Here is a 20,726-nt window from a genome sequence, read left to right on the forward strand (position 1 = left end):
GATGTTATATGTGGTTTTATTTTTGGTATACACACACATTTTTTCTCTTAGGTGTTATTGTGCTTATTCCAAAAGAAGAATTCTCACAAGCAATTAAGAAATCAACTAAAAAACACAAAAGTTTTTAACAAAATCATGATTTTTTCGTAGAGCTTCCATGGGACAGCCGCGCTAGAACAACTGATCAGTTCCGATGACGAAGATGAGATGACCCTCTCTGCGGACGAGGGCCTCAGTCCCCCCACGCCGAGCCCCTGCGAATTGAGCCCCACACGGGCCAGCCTAAGGCACGCTCTATGGGACAAGATACATAATCAGTGAGAATTGCGCGGAAATCATTAAAAACAATAACTTTGTTGTAGTAATATCAAAAACGCTCATGTAGACAAAACAGAAGCAACCTTATTTTTAAACGAGTATTTCTACGAATTTTTTACTCACATGGCAGGTTTACTTTTTAGTAGCAAAATGGTCTACAAAACAGTAATTAATGTTTTTATTTTCAACGCCTGTATTTTTAAAATTAACCTCTTTATATTGATACGAAATTTTCTTACTAAGTTTTTCTATTGACTATAGAAGTTTTGCTATAAAAAAGGGCCATCCTGTACATTTGTTTGAAAACTTTTACATTAATATGCATAAGCTACATTGTTTTTATTTTAGAAATACCAATAATTATTTGTCATATATCAGGAAATATTATAAGTTAAAAATTACAGCTTTAGCGTACAAAAAATATATTTGAATCATCCTATTTATCTGTGAAAAGATTTTTAAAATGTGCCCGCTAATAAATTAGAGTGAAAACCTCATATACATATAACTATATGTATATGAAAAACCTCAAATCATAAACCTGATATTGGGCTTTTTTGAAACACCGACTCACCCCGTAGGTATATAAATTCAGCATACAATAAATTAAAAAACATATTAAACATTCAAAATCTATGCTTATTTCCAAAAAAATCTTCAATTTTTTTATTCTATGGGCGTTTTTGATATTGCAATTTAAAATATTAAATTTCAACTATTACCACAGTTTTTTTATTTTATATATCAAAAATAAAATGAATTTATTAGCTTACATTTTTTAAATATTTTTTTGTGACAAATCAAAATTTTAACACTGCTATAAAAAACAATGAAAATAAACAAAAACAGTCCTAGAACCTTTAATTATCTATTATTATTTGATTTCGAAGATACATTTTATTTTTGATCTATAAACATTTTTTGTTAAAGCTAAACTATAGATTTTGTATATTTAAGTTTGAAAAAATAAAACTGCCTGTATTTATTACACGTTAGATTTTTATATGACATAATGTACGAATACGCACTCTTATTGAATGATCTGTTATTTCTTTGGACGTCAATAGATTTTTTTAGAGAGATCTGTCCTTAAATTATATTTACGAACTATATTTTTCTATTTTCACTTTTATTAATAATGTACAGAACAGAAAACATTCTGTAGATTATAAATAAAAGACACTGTATTATGTTCCTTGCACGTTTTTGCGTCTTATATTATTATTATTTTTTTGAATAGACGGGTAACGATACTGTTTATCAAATAAATTGTTGAATTTTGTGTCTTAAAAAGTTGATTTATAGAGTATCAAATTGTTTAATAATGTAACCCGTTTATCTGTGACAAGTATTTCGTATTTTTTTAAGTAGATTTAAGCAAATATTTTTACCTGATGTTATTATTTATTCCTTAGTTGTTTAGAAGTATTAAAAGAAAATGATGGACAGAAAACTGAATTATCAATTTTAAGAAGTCTTGTACAACAAGGACTCTGTTAGAAACTATGACTATTATTACTAACTCAAATATATAGTATATATCCAATTAAACTCTTGTATATGTATTAAAGAAGAAAAAATAAACATGTGAAATAATAATATATAAAATTGAGATTATGTTGTAGATGTGCAAAAATTTTGTTCTGATATTTTTGCGGGCATCGACTTAGGCCAGTCCCTTGAATAATTTTTAGTTGTTCCATAAACAATATGTGTAACTAATAATAATATTTTTTTTTTTATTTATATAAACAGGATTGTTCTGGATCTTTTTACACTATCTTTTGTATAAAAACCTCTTGTAGATTCCTCATTTTTTGTGTTGCACGGGATTGTTATTATTTTGTTCAAAGAATGTAAAAAAGAGTCTATATGAATCACTGTTGCTCTTTGAAAGACATATCTCGATGTGTGCGAGAAAATTTTAGTAAAGTACCAAGCTTTAAAATATAAAATATACAATTTTCTCTTATTAATTTAAGGTATTTTTTTATATCATCTTTTTTGTTAATATGGGGCTTTTGATTAAAATTATATATTACTTAAAAAATGGATTTTTAATTACCTAATTAATAACTATTTTACGTGACTTAATAGATGAGTCTTCAAGCCAGGCATGTTTTTTGCAGAAAAATTGCATTGATTACACTTCAATGGTGTATTTAAATATTCTTTACATTTTTCTGACAACGGTAGCAATACTTTACCATTTCTTTTCAAATTTTCTATAACACCTAGAAGCAGACATGTTTGAAATATGACAGATTTAAAAAAATGCAAAATACCTTTCGAATGAAGAAAAAAATCTGAATTGAAACTATTCCAATGCTTTTTTGTCTTTAAACATGATGAATTCATATCGTTACTAATTACATGTAAATGCAGGTGATGCATACTGGCCTCTGAATGATATCCAAATATAAAATTCGTATCTGGATGATTTTTATGAACATAATTCTCTCCAAACTCATGCATATGTTCCAACAACGATAGCTGAAATGATAATTCATACACCATTTAATTTATTTAGTTTGTAACGCTGATAACTAACGTGCTTTTTATCCAGGGCCTTTAAATTACTAATGCTTTCGTTAGGTAGCACTAAATAATGATGCAAAGCTTTAGGATACATATCTTTAATCATAGTAACTCGATCATCAGATTGTACTAGGTAATCCTTGTTTTTCATTGAGCTTAAAAGCCCCAGTGCCCAGTGTCCTTTTTTGGATTTGTGTCCATCAGAATTGCCGATATGCCTCTTCATATTACAATTCAGGTGCTTGTCAGATATAACACCCTCCGAATTTTGTACTTTTTTTTATATCACTCGAAAGCATACATCGAAATAAGTATTTCAAGCCAAAAAAAAGTGTGGATGATCCATAATTTAATGAAAAAATAAACATCTAATTATTGCTACAACAGGCTCATAGACTTAAAATAAAATATAGACTACACCATAAAATAATAAATACAAGAAGTGTCAAGTCAATGTTAAATTATGGAAACAGCGTGGCTGCCTGGGTAACTAATTTTCAGATATGGCGGCTGGGACATTTGACATGACATAGACACTTCATTGACATGACAATTTCAATTTTATAGAAATTTATTTCCCGTTTCCAGTTTTTTAATGGCGGGCTGTTCAGAGGTTTAAATGAGGGGTTAATATACTTTTAGTTTTCTAGTAGTATACAAATAAAATTACTCAAAAATATTTATTTGGAATTTAAGAACAATGTAAATATGCAAGAATCAACACAATTAAAGAGCTATAAACCCATAAACTACTGTAACAATATCAAAATATTTAAATAATATCAGAGAGCTGTGTTAAAGGTGAATTAGTAAGTAACAATGCACTGACTTACAGAAACTTGAAAGTGAATTAGTAAAGTAACAATGCACTGACTTACAGAAACTTGAAGATAAATAATAAATGTTTTCCACAGCTTCACGGGCATTAAAACTAACTGGAAGCAGGAGAAAAAAACAACAGGAACCCACGCAAAACCTGGAATCAAAAAAAAATATGTAAAAAAAACATAAATATAGGTACACTAAGACTGTTGTGAATTAAATCAAACTGGGACTTGAATGAAAAATAAAATGAATAAAAAGTATAGTATATACATCTAATTACCTCATTTGTATTTTAAAAATAATCTACATACATAGCATTGTACCCTAAGAAAATACATAATAGATTACCTATGTGATAATAATAATTACGCATTCTGTTCATCTTGTAGATAATTAATATAGGCTGTGGGCTAATAGCTAGTTCAATAATCATAATTTACCTTGTGTAACTTGCTTTCAATTGCTCAAAACAATCACCGATCAGTCTTTAAAAGTAGAGATACAGGAAAAATCCTTGGTAAGAATATCCCAAGATCCATTGGCATCTAAAGCGTAAAATACAAAGGCTTATTAATTTATTATACCTAGTTATTATATAAAATGTATAATTTTTACCTTCTACAGAAACGTTGATTACATCACTTTCATTGAGGTAAATTAATATCATATATATTGATGGCAACATTGAGGAATCTATAGAATTATTACAAGTAAAAAAATATAAAAACAGTTAATTTATTATACCTATTTTACATAAATATGTTCCATACTACTACACGCAACGTCGATTTCATCATTTTCTTCATGTAATTAATATCATATATATTTTATTAAAGTGTTAACAAAGGAACTTTATATCATAAAAACATCTTTGGAGCTTATAAATTTCCAGCCGAAATTATCTTAAACAAACTTCCATTCAGTAAATCTAAAAAGCTTAAAAAATTAAAATGCGCCCGATTAACCAGCACTAAAATAATTAACTAGAAATATTTTAATCATACTCTGTGTTAAAATCAATTGGAAGCCGACAATACGCCACCGAAAGCCTTCGTTGTCGTCTGAGGAACTAATTTTCAATCGACAGGTTGACATGATAAAGGACATGATGACATGAATTCTGATTACCGTTTCCAGGTTATTCAATTGCTTTGGTCCTCTTTCAGTTCAAATGTATTTATTTGATATTTTTCTTTTCAGGAAAATAAAACCAAGAATTATTTATTCACATATATTTATTTGAAATATGGAACAACGTGACTAAATAAATATAAAATAGGATATTGTAATTTTTTCAATTACCATGTAGCTTAATTACATATGTATTTTTAAATTTCAAAGTGGATTTAAAAATATGACTAAGTAATTACTTCCAAAGAATTTGTAAATAAACACGTATTCACTTAGACTTCAAGGGCAGAAACGGACACAGGAACATGAAAGAGAGGATTGTATTGTTCAATGCCAATTAGTTAATTATATGTACTTTTAACGTAAATTAGTTAAGGTATAAGCATGACTTACAGTAATTTGTAAAAATAAACACGCATATTCGCGAACTTCAAGGGCGAAAACGGACACAGGAACATGAAAACGGGAGGAGCCTTATACAAAAACCACAAGAAACACAGAAAAACAATTTTATATACTAAAATTAACAATGTAAAAGAAATATCAATAGGTATAAAATATAAATATACTGCATTTAAAAGAAATCCATTATTCCCCAAAGAGGGCTTATTAATCAAAAAGAAGCAAAAAAGACTTTTAGTCCGATAAATTGTTAATCAGATTATCAGTCCGATTTATTGCATTGTTGACGATAAATCGCTTAGCATACTGGAGATAACTAATAATGTTGGCTATAGTTAAAATGATCTTACCTTGCTGTAAATTGCTTTCAAATTTTCAGAAAAAATCGCCGATCAAAGTTACAATTACAATTAACACCATTTTCTTGCATCTAAAAATGATATATGAAATATCATTCTATTTACTACCTGCATACATTCATATACATGGGACATACCTACTACTGCAGAAACGTCATTTTCTCAGAAGTCTTCATGTAATATATATTATATATACTTTATTACCATTATATTTTTAAATTTTGTAAAAATAGTTAAATTATACTTCCAATAAACGAACTAAACGGAATGTAGATTAAAAGAGTAAGCGTCGAATATTTTCAATTTGTTCCTAGAACAAATCTGAAGTTGTCTCTAAACTGAAATCTGTCAATTCTATAAATTTCAGCCGAAATATTAAGTGTGAACTTCCAAACGAAAACTAAACGGAATGAATTAAAATGGCGTCGAATATTTTTCGAATTTGTTCTAGAACAAATCTGAAGTTGTCTCTGAAACTGAAATCTGTCAATTCTAAACTGTGAAGTTAGACAATAGTTGAACAAAAACAATGCTGTCCCTTGTCCTAGGCGGCCATGCCTTGTCGTGGAGGAATGAATGACACTAATGAGCTGTTTCCAGATTTTTCCTATTTCACTGTCACCCCCTGCTTGCCAGAAGGCCTCGGGAGTTGACACATGGCTGACACACAGACAAAAGAAGGGAACGCCGACGTGCATAAAAATGTTCCGTAACTGAAATTGACAGAAATCCATATAGAAATATTCAGATTTTTGTCTAGGACGAGATCTAGAGGCCATGCTTTCTGCCTGGGTAGAGACCGCGCCATGGAGACTGTTTCCAATTTTTCGGTTTACTGTCACCCCCTTGGACTACACTATAATCTACAAATCTCAGAGGGGACAAACAGACCTTATTTGTACACATGTTTACTTCTGGGTACAGTCTGTGATTTTCAGTCGACCGAGGCTTCCACATCTTCCCTATGTTGTCACGTCTTTAATGTGTATTTTATTCTTGTTATACCGCATTATATTGAGATATTAATACTACAGTTTTAATAAAAGTAGGTTTTAATATTCCCTTAGTAAAATATTAAATAGTTTACCTTATACGACTATATTTTAAGTCCGGATTACTGCTTCATTAAAACCCCATACTGCCGCTCCACAACATTCCGTGTCCTAATGAGTGATTCATTATATAAATTCTGAGCTGCTGTTTCCACGTGTTTGCAGTCGTGCCATGAGTATGGTTTCAATGTATAACTGCTGTCACCAATTAGTACTGGCCATACATGTTATTCTCAAATTGCTGTTTTAAGTTACTGTTGAATATAGCTTTGGTCATGTTGTGATAAATAGTCATACTACTATATAAAGTCGGATGCTGTTTATGGGATAAAGTTCTTTACAATATGACAACTCGATTAGAGGCAGGGGAGCCTATTCATTCATTTATTACCTTGTAGTACGTGTCGCACGTGTTATAACCTAAAACTTTGTTACCGCTATCTCAAGACAGCTGTGATAACGCATTTTCTTAGCTTGTAGTCCCTTAGTCAATATGTTTATTTTATTGACATTTTCTACTTTCCATAAGAAAACTATAAAATATGGTTCGCCAGTGCCAAATTTGCAGAAATTTGACTTAAATAATCCATTTAAGTACACGTGAAACGACTTTTGACCGGTAACAAGCTATTATTTTAAAATTGGCAGTCAGTGGCGTTGTTGTTGTACCTAGCGCTTATTTAGATAATATTTTAGTAAAATGTAAAATCCTGAATTTTTTCTTCTACATTACATTATTTACTTACTTACATTTGTAACAAATCATAATTATAACCCTGTTAATAATTAATAATGTTTTTATTAACAATATATTCCCAGGTTTATTCTAAATCTATCTTCCAAGTCTCTAAAAATAACATACAAGAATTTTAAAATGATATTACATTTATTAAACAATATTTTTTTAATATACCAGGTTCGTACTCAAAAAGTGGCTCAACCCTATAACTTTTTTATTTTTTCAGATAAAAAAAACAGATTTTGTCCATGTTAGTAGGTATATGACATAGAATTAGGATTTATTGTATTCCAATTGTTTTGGGTCTCTTCCTGTTTCACCAGAAATAGTTACATCTTTTGATTTTTTAAAGGCACCCCCTCGGTATATTGCTACTTTATAACGATAAAAATGACACTCTGAATAGAGTTGACATATCATATGTCAACTTTTGACGGTTGTCGCTTAAAACACTTATCCTATTTTAAATTTCAATCCAGTTTTTTTCAATCCACTAAGTTTTAATCAAGGAACACTTGGAAAAATAGTTTTTCATCGTCTAATAGTTAAAGTTGTCTTGTCACAGGCCGGTTAAAGATGTACAAATCGTATTTTTTAATCATACAGCTATGTCAATTTTTTCCAAATGGAACACGGAAGGGTGACTCATTAGCATATGTTGGAAAGAAGCGTTTTTTATGAATATATTGATACCACACACTTGGTATTTCAGGTCAAATTGTCGCTATGTCAACCCGCGTGTTACAATTACAATTAAAACCATATGCGAAAATGTCAAAAGTTGACATATGATATCATCCATTCTATTCAAGTGTGTCATTTTCTATCTGGAATAAAGTAGAAATATACCGAGGGTGCCGTTTAAATTACAAAAATTTATAGTTATTTCCGGTGAAACAGGAAGCGACCCAAAAAACAATTGAATGCGTCAATCAATCTAATTTACATCTCAACGGGGACAAACAACCTTTTTTGTACACATGTTTACTTCTGGGTACAGTCTGTGGTACAGTCGACCGAGCTTTGAGACGCATCCAACCTATGGCAAAGACAGCTCCGTCTTTAATATTATCAATAGTTTTTTTCTTGTTATACACATATATTTGAGATATTAATACTACAAGTTTAATAAAGTAGGTTTTAATATTTCATCTAATTTACATAATAAGACATCCTTATACTACTAAATTATAAATCGGATACTTTTTAATAAGGATAAGTTCTTACAATATGACAACACCGATTAGAGGCTGTTTTGATTTATTTATTCATGTTTATTAAATTGTAGTACGTGTCGCACGTGTGCGGTAAAATTTCGATTATGCCGCTTTCTTCCCGGCTGTATTAACGCATTTTCTTAGCTTGTAGTCCTTAAGTGTTTTTTTATTGACTTTTCTGTTCAAAAACTATAAAATATGGTTCGCCAGTGCCAAAGTTTAAATACGATAAATTTGACTTAAATTATAGCTTCATTAAAATAAAAAAATTACCCGGCGCTATGATCGGCAGAGTCGTCGGGGAGACGACCGTTACGACAGAAGACAACCTATCTATCGCTCGTGTCGCACTCGTTATAACCTAAAGAGCAATAACACAACAATAACAAGACAGTGTCTGACCGCTTATTCCAGATAATTTATGAATAAAATGCTAAAATCTGAATTTTTCTTCTACATTACATTATTTAGGCTACTTTACATTGTAACAAAATCACTAATTATGTCCCTGTTAATAATTAATAATTTTTTATTAACAATATATTCCGGTTTATTCTAAAAATTATCTTGCAGAATCTAAAATAACATACAAGAATTTTAAAATGATATTACATTATGAAACAATAAATTTTTAATATACCGGGTCGTCTCAAAACTGCTCAATACCCTATAACTTTTTTTTTTTTTCAGAGATAAAACAGATTTGTATGTTACAGTATATGACATAAATTTAGGATTGCGTTGGTTTCAATTGTTTTGGTCTCTTCCTGTTTCAATCTGTTGATTACATCTTTTGATTTTAATCTGAGCACCCTCGGTATACTTGCTACTTTATTCGATAACTTATAATCTGTTCTTATCGTGACAGCGCTACTGTATAAGGGATTTGTTGTTCGTCCGGCGACCGGCACGTAAAATCAGAAGTGAAAGCAATCAGATTCTGAATAGAATGACATATCATATGTCAACTTTCAACTGTCGCTTAATACATATCCTATTTTAAATTTCATCGATCGTTTTTTCAATCCACTACGCCGTTTTAATCAAAGGAGCCTTGAAAAATAGTTTTCATCGTCTAATAGGTTTCTTTGTCTTGTCTAGCCGGTTAAAAGATGTACAAATCGTATTTTTAATCATACATATGTCAATTTAGGACTGGCAAATGGAACAAGGGTGACTCGAATTAGCATATTTGGAAAAAGCATTTTTATCACCATATATTGTTTGACCACATGACTTGGTATTTCGCTGATTAATTGTCGCTATGTCAATATGCGTGTTACAAATACAATTAAACCATATTTTACAATAATTCACGCTGATACAACTTCACATATGATATATCACTCTATTCAGGAGTGTATTTTCTATCGAATAAAGTAGAAATATACCGAGGGTGCCGTTTAAAAATTAAAAGTTATAGTGTATTTCCGGTGAAACAGAAGCGACCAAAAAACAATTGAATGCGTCAATCAATCCTAATTTATTTCATATACTAACATACTAAATCTTATTTTATTTGAAAATATCCAAAAAATTATGGGGATGAGTTAACTTCTGAGACGTTTTCCGGTATAATAAAGACAGTAGGTAGTGAAATACAAATGCAGTTTTATTTTATCACACTTTCATCACCTTCCTTGCTTTAATGGAACAGATTTATGTTTTCTCTAATTTACAATAAGACATCAACTAACCAGAAGAAAAAATAAATCGTGGAAATATTTTTTTTCTACCCTATCGCCGATTTGTTATCTGTGGAATAGATCCTGTTTTGATTAATATTAGGTTGTAAATGACTTAACTAAAATTAATAATTTATTATTAATTTCAAAAATTACCTAATTTCGATTATAAAATTTCTTCTATAAGGTGTATTTTATTATTTTTATCCTTTTGGACTCTAAATTGTTTTTTCTAAACTTTTTATTTGAAAAAACAACGTCCTAAATCTTAATAAAATATAAAAAGTTTAAATACAATACCGATATATTTTTAATTTAATTGTAGCTTCATTAAAATAAAAAATTTGTTGATACGGAATGAGTTCAGGTGTACTTGAGAAACGAAAGACAGTGTTGTGTTTCTCCTTCAGAGTCGTCAGGGAACGACCGTTACGACAGAGACAACCTATCTATCGCTCGTGTCGCACTCTGTTATAACAGAAAAACAATTTTTTACATATAAAAGTAACAATGTAAAAAACGCAATTCCAGGTATAAAATATGAATGAGATGCTTAGTCTATATTTTATTTTAAGTCAAAGAACAGGCTACATTAATCAAAAACTCCTCCAAATTTTGTCGGATAACATAATCAGATTCAGTCCGATTTATTTATGAAATTGACAATAAAAAACACGCATGCTGGTCAGCGATAAGAATGTTGGCTATTTAACAATGATCTTACCTTAAAATCTGTAAAAAGCGATCATCTGAGTGAACTGCTCAACCTATCCATAGCTGATATTATAACACGAGGATCTGACTATCTATAAATGTAAAGCAGTGTTTATTTACTACCTATTTTTCGTATACATGGGACATACCTACTACTGCAGAAACGTCATTTTCTCAAGATTCTTCATGTAAATATATTATATATTATAAATAAATATGATTCAGGAGGTGTTAAATTGATCCTCAACACAGCACCTAAACGGAATGAATTAAAATGGCGTCCGAATATTTTCGAATTTGTTCTAGAACAAATCTAGAGTTGTCTCTGAAATTGAAATCTGTCAATTATAAACTGTGAAGTTAGATATAATAGATTAGACAAAAAACAATGCTGTCCTTGTCTAGGCAGCCTTTCTGCTTGTCATTGAGGAGAATGTGAGGAACAGCAGTAATGACTGTTTTCAATTTTTCCTATTTCACTGTCACCCCCTGGATAAGACAAAGAGACTGACAGTGAACAAAGAAGTCGAATTTCGCGAGAGAGACGCAGATATATTAAAATTTGAGTCCCATCAAGTCCCCATTTTCTCTGTTGCCAAGTATATTTCTTTGAGAAAAATAAACAAGATTTTCTGAAAATAAATTAATAATAAAAGAAAGAATATAAGTAACGTATGTTAATACGGAAATGTAAATTTTAGTTTAAGGTTGGTTTAGGTTCTTTTTCGCTTAATGTACTGATAATATCAAAAGAAACAAGGAATGACTAAGTTGATCGATTTCAAAGATAAACGATAAAATCTGACAACGGCGTATTTTTATTTAGCCTAACCTATGATTTTAGGACGCTAATCAGCTGTGCTAATCAGGCTTAAACATAAACAAATCTGATTAGTTGTTTTTCTTGCTTGTTTGCCTTTTAAAGTGTGTGTTCAGAGTTTTCGATATATTATCGAATTTGAGTGCTTTTAATGTCTTGATTTTAATAACTTATAATTGCGTCTTAATGTGACAGCCTTTACTGTATAAGGATTTGTTCGTCCGGCGACCGGCACGTAAAATCAAGTGAAAGCAATCAGATTCGTATTAAACTGCAAAAACAAATCAAAATATTAACACACTCACGGGAAAAGAGTTGAAACCTTTGTCTATCAATTGAAACCAACGCAATCAAAACTCTTTCGGTCTCAACTCTTTTTTTGTATCATGTAACGTACCGAATGAGTCGAAAAACGGCGTCAGCCATGGCTATGAAATGAACATCGCTGTCATTTTTATATGTAAAATTATATGGGGGAATGTCATCGATCGTCATTTTCCAAACCAGCTGGACGCCGTTTTTTCTCGATCATCTGGTATTATATGTATCACAAACAAGAAATAACTGGCAGCAATTTTAAGGTTTAATTTTAGTATCGTTTTTGTTGCGTACTAATTTGTAATTATTGTTAAATATGAATACTGAACAGGACACGAGTAGCAGGAAAAGACGAGATGATGGCAATATGTGTGCTTATAAAGACTGCAAAAATAGGTCTTATTCTTCGACAAACCTAATATTTCACTCGTTTCCAAAGGATCCTGAAAAGTATTTTTATAGAAATATACTATATAATTATGTTATTAAACTAAATGTAATCCATAGATCGAAGACATGGTTAGAAGCTTGTAATTTTTTTTGTAAAAATATAACAAAAAAAAATTGAGCAACTCTATTTTTTTGTACATAAACTCCACATTGTGATATTGTAGAATGGAGGGGAGTTAATCACCGCGACCTTATAGATCTATTGTGTGTTCATTGCAATATTACACTTGTTCAAGTCCATATGTAAAAAAAATACACGTAAATAAAACACTTTTTACAAATCGACTTGGTCACTTTATCTTGTTTACCAACGATATACAAAATATTGCTTTAATTATCTTTATTCCCCGACAAATATGTTTCTAATTATAATTTATTTTTATATAATATTTAGAAAACTCATTTTTTCGTTTCTATTTATTTCTTTACTCGCTACAGTAACTATTTATAAGCTATACAGGCAAGTTTTAATAATAGTCTATTTTCAATAAATTGTGGTTCATCCGCAATTTTTTTTTGCTTAAAATTCTTATTTAAGTGTATGCTTTCGACTGATATATAAATAAATGCCAAATTCGGAGGGTGTTATATCTGACAAGCACCTACAATTCAATAAAGCCTTTATCAGAGCCTTTATATTTATAATAACTATTTCTAGAATTCTTTTTTTTTAGGTTCAAGTTAACGTCACAAGAATAGATATCAACGAGTATCAAGAAATATCTATTCTGTGTTCAAATTTCCCGCGAAAAAGTTACGAAAATTTAAAGGGACAAGCGAGACGAGGTCACTCTCCCCACCACTCAAACATGAAAGGTACCGCGCGAACTGTCGTCTCTTGTCTTATCTACTCTTTGGTCGCAGTATGTGACTCAGAGAATAGGTACATCAGGCGGATGAAACTGCCATTTGAATTTTGGAAACACGGCGGAGTTTCTGCCAGTAGAGGGATAGATGGCGCTGCGTAGAAATTTCATCTAAAGTCCCTAGATATTCATCTAGGGACTTTAATTTCATCATGATTTTATCAAGTCATCCACAGACTATAGTTTAAATAACAATTCGTTTGATTCTCTGTGGAGTAATTGGAGTAGTTGGAATAGTTGAAAAATATAAATATTTATATAAAATGTTGATAATTTAACAGCGATGTGCTTTGTTACCCTATGAATAAACATTGATATGAAGTTGCTTTCGCCAGAAAGAATATAATTAAATAATTTAATAAAAATTTAATTTCTAAGTGACCCGGATCAGTTAGATCAGTAAAATAAATTGAAAAATAAACGTCATTCCATATCTGGCAATGTCTGTCAGTTTCTGTGAAGTGGAAGTGAATTGTGATTTGTTTTTATGGGAATATTTACGGATTTTTGCGAATTTAGAGTATTTTGGACGATAGGATTGTGAAATTTAAAAGCCAAGTAGTTTCATATATAAGATTAATTAATCCCTGTGATAATTTTTATGAAATTTCTCATAATCAAAACAAATTCTTTCAACAAAATGGCTGTCTCAGAAATTTGGAAGATCATTAATTTTAAAGTTTTATTTAAGGTATTTATATCGAATCAAGAATTTGTATAACATATTAAAAGCTTAATTTTAAAGGTTGTGCAGTAATTTATGTAAGTGTACGCTTTTAGATAAATATTAAATATACAAATTTGCAAAGACAAACAAGTAATTTTAAAAAGATCATTTATTTATTTAAACGAGTATAATCATTAATCATTAGGTTGAAAATATATTTGTATTTACTTATTTATATATTTTCTATACCCTTGTATTATTTATAAGCCCTATATGTCCTGTTTTATTTGAAAAAAAAATGCTTCGAGTCATCGAGAATAGATTTAATAACAATTTTGTCCCTTGGCTTTGTGTATTATATAATGTGAATTGTAAGATGTTTCTATTTGAATAGGTCATTAAAGTTGAGATTAAAGTTATACCAAATTATATTCACGGTAACTATATGTCTTTTATATAATGAATTATTTATTTATAATTTATAACCTTTTTTATAATTACTTATAACTGATTGTATAAATTCTGATAACTTTTATATATACTTGTATAGTGTTGAATGTGTTATATGTAATTTTATTAACAATGTTATAATAAAATAATCAAGTTACAAATTTTTCGTGTTTTATTCTAATTTCAGGGATAATTTCAACCTAATTATTAATTTATTTGTATCAAAATACATTATTTTTTATTTTGTAAAATGTTTTGTTACAAATAAGTTCATAATCTAGATTGAAATTACCAAATATAAGTAAAAAACTTATGAACTGGCAGTAAAGGTCCATTTAAATATATGGCGCGAACTTTTAGTTCTGCCAGTAGCCCGCTTGGATCGCGTCGAGCGCGTGTTTCCAGGCTTTAACATAGGAGTTTTCATTTCTTTCAGTTAGTTATTCTATGCAGGAAACGTAGCAGCGTTCCCTTTTTCTTTTATGAATCTAAATAGGATATTTATGTATTATATATTAATCACAAACAGTTATTTTTGAAAAAGGTAATTTTTAACTTGTTAATATGTTTATTTGTTAGTTAATTTTGTATGTGTTTTGTTGTATATCCTATCTTTTATTTGATCTTATACATTCATATCAGTTCGGGACAGGAATTTAAGCGGTACCCTCCGTATACTTTATTTTAAACGTATTTGATGCTATCCAAATACGTTTTCAATGCATTTCCTACAAAAGTCTATCCTTGGCTTAGACAAGGAAAGAGAGGGGACAGCTAACACGCATATTCTTCAGTGAAAAATTTTTTGATGCCAAAATTTGAACGGCGGCCATACTTTGGTGACAAGATTTCGAGGTGACCAAGCGAATTTTTATGCTTTTTGTGAATACTTTTTTGTTTTAAATTTATAAACTGTGTTGTTTAGTATGGTGAAATGTTCAGCGTATGGCTGCAAAGGCCAAAGCGAGAAAAAAGTGGCTGGAATTACATTTCACAGGTAAAAATCGACACACAACTTTTGTTATGTGGTCATAAAATGTACATTTTTTTCATTATAGCAGTAAAAATATGTAAAATGCTTTTAATATGTCTTGTACCACATCCTAAAAAAACTATTTTTAATAATTCCAAATAGTATTTTCAATATCCTGTGTTATAATTAATGTTTGAAACTATAAATAACGCTACTCAGCATGGATTTCTCCAGCGGCGTAGGGAATTATAATTAGAGAAATACAATTTCTGCAATAAACATTTTTTACATATTTTACACTTAAAAAAATGTATAAAGTATTGTTATCAAATAGTAAAATAATTGTAAACTATAAAAAAAATGAAAAATTCTAGTGATAAAAAATTTATATGTATATAGTTGTTATATAAAACTTAAATTTACCTGCCAAGATTTGCTGGGGGTTGACAAACTTGTGGTGGGCTACTTGTTACTATATTTTTTTAAATATTCTTTCAAGAAATTTGCTAATTTAGGTGTATAATAACAGTTTCTTCAGTAAGCAATTAATAAAAATTTAAAAATAAATAAAATAACACAAAAAGCTTCTAGAATTGTTTATTTTTTTTGGTGGAATATAAGAATATTCTTATGATTGAAGGTAACAAATATTAAAAATTACATTATTCATTGAATCCGTACGCAACTGTGAAGGGAATTGGCTAGATTCATTATTATACCGTATGATCGAAAAAAAAACGACGTCCAGTTGGCTTGTAAATGACGATCGACAACATTCCCCATATAATTTTACATATAAAATGACAGCGATCTTCATTTCATAGCCATCGCTGACGCCGTCTTTTTTCGATGTCGTTTTGTATAGTTTTTGTCATTTTATATGTAGAATTATATGGGGAATGTCATTGACGTAATTTACAAGCCAACTGAACGTCGTTTTTTCGATTATCGGTATAATAATGAATCTAGCCAATTCCCCACATTGCTGAAGATTCAATGAATAATGTAATTTTTAATATTCATTTGTGAAATTCCATTTCCAAACAAACAAGACGCCGTGTTTTTCGATCATACAGTATATATGTATATACACGTTTAAAACATATGTTATTACATTATTTTTTATTTAATTATACATTATACACACGTTAATAAATAAATGTCTTGATAATCAGTCTACTGTGACTGTTAAATAAATTTTGCATTATCGACTTAGATATTCTAATATTATAAAGGTGAGACTATAAAATACAAAATTGTATATGCATTACTCAAAAATGAACGATATATTAGTTTACGTTTTAATATATAATAATATTTTGTACCGTCTAGGTACAAGCTAATTTCTGATGTTACGCCATTGGACAATTCCGTGTGGTGACAACTTGCCTCACTTTCAGCTGCCGTGTTACCTGTCCCCTCTCTTTCCTTGTCTAAGATCCTTGGTTTGTAGGAGGTTTGACTAAACAAGTATGAACCATAGACTTAAAATAAAATATAGACTACACTATTTACATCTCAACGCGGACAGACAATATTTTTTGTACACATGTTTACTTCTGGGTACAGTCGACCGAGCCTTCCTCATCCAGCCTATGTTGTCACGTCTTTAATATTATCAATATTTTTTTTTTCTTGTTATACACATATATTGAGATATTAATACTACAGTTTAATAAAGTAGGTTTTAGTATTCCATAGATGTATTAAATAGTCCTTATACTACTAAATTATAAGTCGGATACTGTTTAAAAGGATAAGTTCTTTACAATATGACAACACCGATTAGAGGCGGGGAGCCTAGGGGTGACAGTGAAATAGGAAAAATTGGAAACAGTCATTAGTGTCATTCTGTCATTCTCCTCGACAAGTATGGCCGCCTAGACAAGGACAGCATTGTTTTTTTGTCTAACTATTATCTAACTTCACAGTTTAAGGTGACAGATTTCAGTTTCAGAGACAGCTTCAGATTTGTTCTAGAACAAATTCGAAAATATTCGACGCCATTTTAATTCATTCCGTTTAGTTTCGTTTTGGAAGTTCAATTTAACTATTTCGGCTGGAAATTTATAAATATAAAGGAAATAATAGTATATAAAATATATATTACATAAAGAATCCTGGAGAAAATGGCGTTTCTGCAGTGGTAGGTGTATGTCCCATATATGAAAAATAAGGTAGTAAATAAACACTGTTTTTACATTTTTTAGATGCAAGAAAATGGTATTATAATCTCTTTGATCGGCATTTTTTTGAAAATGGAAACATTTTGACAAAGGTAAGATCATTTTTAACTAGAGCCAACATTAGTTATCCGCTATGTCCCCGGCTGTATTAACGCATTTTCTTAGTTTGTAGTCCTTAAGTGTTTATTTTATTGACTTTTTCTGTTCAAGAACTATAAAATATGGTTCGCCAGTGCCAAATTTGCAAGAAATTTGACTTAAATAATCCATTTAAGTCTTGAAACGACTTTCGACCGGTAGACAACTCTCAATTTGCCCATTGGGAGCCAGTGGCGTTGTTGTAGAAAGGCGCTTATTTAGATAATATTTTAGTAAAATGTAAAATCTGAATTTTTTCTCATTACATTATTTACTTACTTACATTGTAACAAAGTCATAATTATAACCCTGTTAATAATTAATAATGATTTTATTAAAAATATGGTTTATTCTAAAATTATCTTGAGCATATAAAATAACATACAAGAATTTTAAATTGATATTACATTATGAAACAATATTTTTTAATATACCGGGTCGTCTCAAAAGTGGCTCACCCCCTATAACTTTTTTATTTTTTCAGATAAAAAAAACAGATTTGTATGTTATAGGTATATGACATAAATTAGGATTTATTGATGTATTCAGTTGTTTTTGGTCTCTTCCTGTTTCACCGAAATGATTACATCTTTTTATTTTTAAAGGCAACCTCGGTATATTGCTACTTTATTCGATAAAAAATGACACTCTGAATAGAATGACATATCATATGTCAACTTTTGACATTGTCGCTGAAAAACAAATCGTATTTTAAATTTCAATCCAGGGTGCCATGGTGTTGTTAAAAACACTAAGTTTTAATCAAGGAGCCTTGGAAAAATAGTTTTGATCGTCTAATAGGTTTCGTGTCTTGTCTAAGTCGGTTAAAATATGTACAAATCGTATTTTTAATCATACATATGTCAATTTTTTCAAATGGATAAGGGTGACTCATTAGCATATTTGGAAAAAGCATTTTTTTATGATATATTGATACCACACGCTTGGTATTTCGGGTCAAATTGTCGTTATGAACCGCGTGTTACAATTACAATTAAACCATATGCGAAAATGTCAAAAGTTGACATATGATATGTCATTCTATCCAGAGTGTCATTTTCTATCGAATAAAGTAGAAATATACCGAGGGCGCCGTTTAAAAATTAAAAGTTATAGTCATTTCCGGTTAAAAAGGAAGTGACCAAAAACAATTGAATGCGTCAATCAATCCTAATTTATTTCATATACTAACATACTAAATCTTGTTTTTTTATTTGAAAATATAAAAAAATTATGGGGGATGAGCCACTTTTGAGACGCACCTGGTATAATAAAGACAGTACCGAGTTAAATAAATGTAGTTTTTATTTTATCACCTTCCTTGCTTTAATGGAACAGATTTATGTTTTCTCTAATTTACATAATAAGACATCACTTAACCAGAAACAAAATTACAACAATCATATTTTTTTTTCTCTCCCTGTCGCCGATTCTATTATATCTGTGGAATAGATCCTGTTTTGATTAATATTAGGGGTTGTAAATGTTTGACTAAAATTAATAATTTATTATTAATTTCAAAAATTACCTAATTTCAATTATAAAATTTCTTCTATAACGTGTATTTTATTATTTTTATCCTTTTTGGACTCTAAATTGTTTTTTCTAAACTTATATTTAAAAAACCTGTCCTAAATCTTAATAAAATATAAAAAAGTTTAAATACGATATATTTTTAATTTAATTATAGCTTCATTAAAATAAAAAAATTACCCGGCTATGATACGGAGAGTTCAGGTGTACTTGAGAAACGAAAGTTTGTGTTGTGTTTCTCGGCAGAGTCGTCAGGGAACGACCGTTACGACAGAGACAACCTATCTATCGCTCGGTCGCACTCGTTATAACCTAAAACAATAACACAACAATAACAAGACAGTGTCTGCCGGCATGTTCCAGCTATTTATGAATGAGATGCTCAGTCTATATTTTATTTTAAGTCTATGGTATGAACCCATGGTACAAAGAAAACAAGGTATGATCGATAGCGGCTCCAATTTCGTTAAGTTTGCGCATACCACCTGTGACGTCATACGCCATACAAAAAAATATCCATATTGTTCAATTGCCACTAATAAAAACAGACCTAAAATAGGGAAGAATTAGGACATAACCCCAAAAGTTATGTTTTGACATCGAGCTTGATATTTGAAAAATTATTTTTACATTTTGACACAATCAAATTTCACAGATGACACAATCTGTTTAACAATTTGAAATTGGCGCGCAGAGCTTGCCGACCAATGGTGCCGTTTATCGGATGAACCCATGATTTGAACCCATGATACAAGAATACAAGGTATGATATTGCGCAGGTTGGTCACTACGTCACAGGTGATAAACGGCACCATTGGTCGGCGAGCTCTGCGCGCCAATTTCAAATTGTCAAACAGATTGTGTCATCTGTGAAATTTGATTGTGTCAAAATGTGAAAATAATTTTTCAAATGTCAAGCACGATGATTTCACATAACTTTTAGGGTTATGACCTAATTCTTCCCTATTTTAGGTCTCTTTTTATTAGTGCCAATTGCACAATATGGATATTTTTTTGTATGGCGTATGACGTCACAGGTGGTATGCGCAAACTTAACGAAATTGGAGCCGTTATCGGTCATACCTTGTTTTCTTTGTACCATGGGATGAACTGGGATGAACCTATGTCTTGAAACTTGAAACCATTCGACTCGATTTTCTGTCCTCCTTTAATACTGGGACGTAAATCTTCTCATTGCTCTTATGGGGAGACCGTCGTATATTTTATTTAAACGTATTTGGATAGCATTATGCTCCTTCCTAGTCTTCTTATTTAAAGATATTCATAGAGCAAATACGTTTAAATAAAAAAAAATTATTTTATTTGTCATAGACAATGACTAAAG

The 20,726-nt window shown here is 30.2% G+C and overlaps 2 protein-coding genes across 6 annotated transcripts in view; one reads left to right on the plus strand and one right to left on the minus strand.

Moving 5' to 3' along the window:
- LOC115882557 overlaps positions 1-2,166 on the plus strand; it is a 22,118-nt gene extending 19,952 nt beyond the window's left edge. For all 3 annotated transcript variants that reach the window (XR_004050203.1, XM_030900720.1, XM_030900721.1), the window contains one exon: positions 151-2,166. Coding sequence is in view for 2 of the 3 variants with exons in the window: in XM_030900720.1 (XP_030756580.1) it covers positions 151-321 (171 nt within the window). In the remaining variant the exon portion in view is untranslated. The remainder of the gene's footprint in view (positions 1-150) is intronic.
- LOC115882558 (aprataxin) overlaps positions 1-8,374 on the minus strand; it is an 11,458-nt gene extending 3,084 nt beyond the window's left edge. For 2 of the 3 annotated variants that reach the window (XM_030900723.1, XM_030900725.1), the window contains exons 1-4: positions 8,307-8,374; positions 2,870-3,279; positions 2,604-2,811; positions 2,384-2,552 (exon numbers count right to left, since the gene is read on the minus strand). In XM_030900723.1, coding sequence (XP_030756583.1) covers positions 2,395-2,552; positions 2,604-2,811; positions 2,870-3,082 — 579 coding nt within the window. In that variant the 5' untranslated portion in view covers positions 3,083-3,279; positions 8,307-8,374 and the 3' untranslated portion in view covers positions 2,384-2,394. Of the gene's footprint in view, positions 1-159; positions 295-2,383; positions 2,553-2,603; positions 2,812-2,869; positions 3,280-8,306 lie in introns of those variants that run through there. The other variant, XM_030900722.1, reaches the window with a different exon arrangement.
- Positions 8,375-20,726: the final 12,352 nt, after the last annotated feature.

This window comes from Sitophilus oryzae, unplaced genomic scaffold (assembly GCF_002938485.1).
Source record: "Sitophilus oryzae breed Bouriz unplaced genomic scaffold, Soryzae_2.0 scaffold_177_pilon_pilon, whole genome shotgun sequence".
NCBI classification, from domain to species: Eukaryota; Metazoa; Arthropoda; class Insecta; order Coleoptera; family Curculionidae; genus Sitophilus; species Sitophilus oryzae.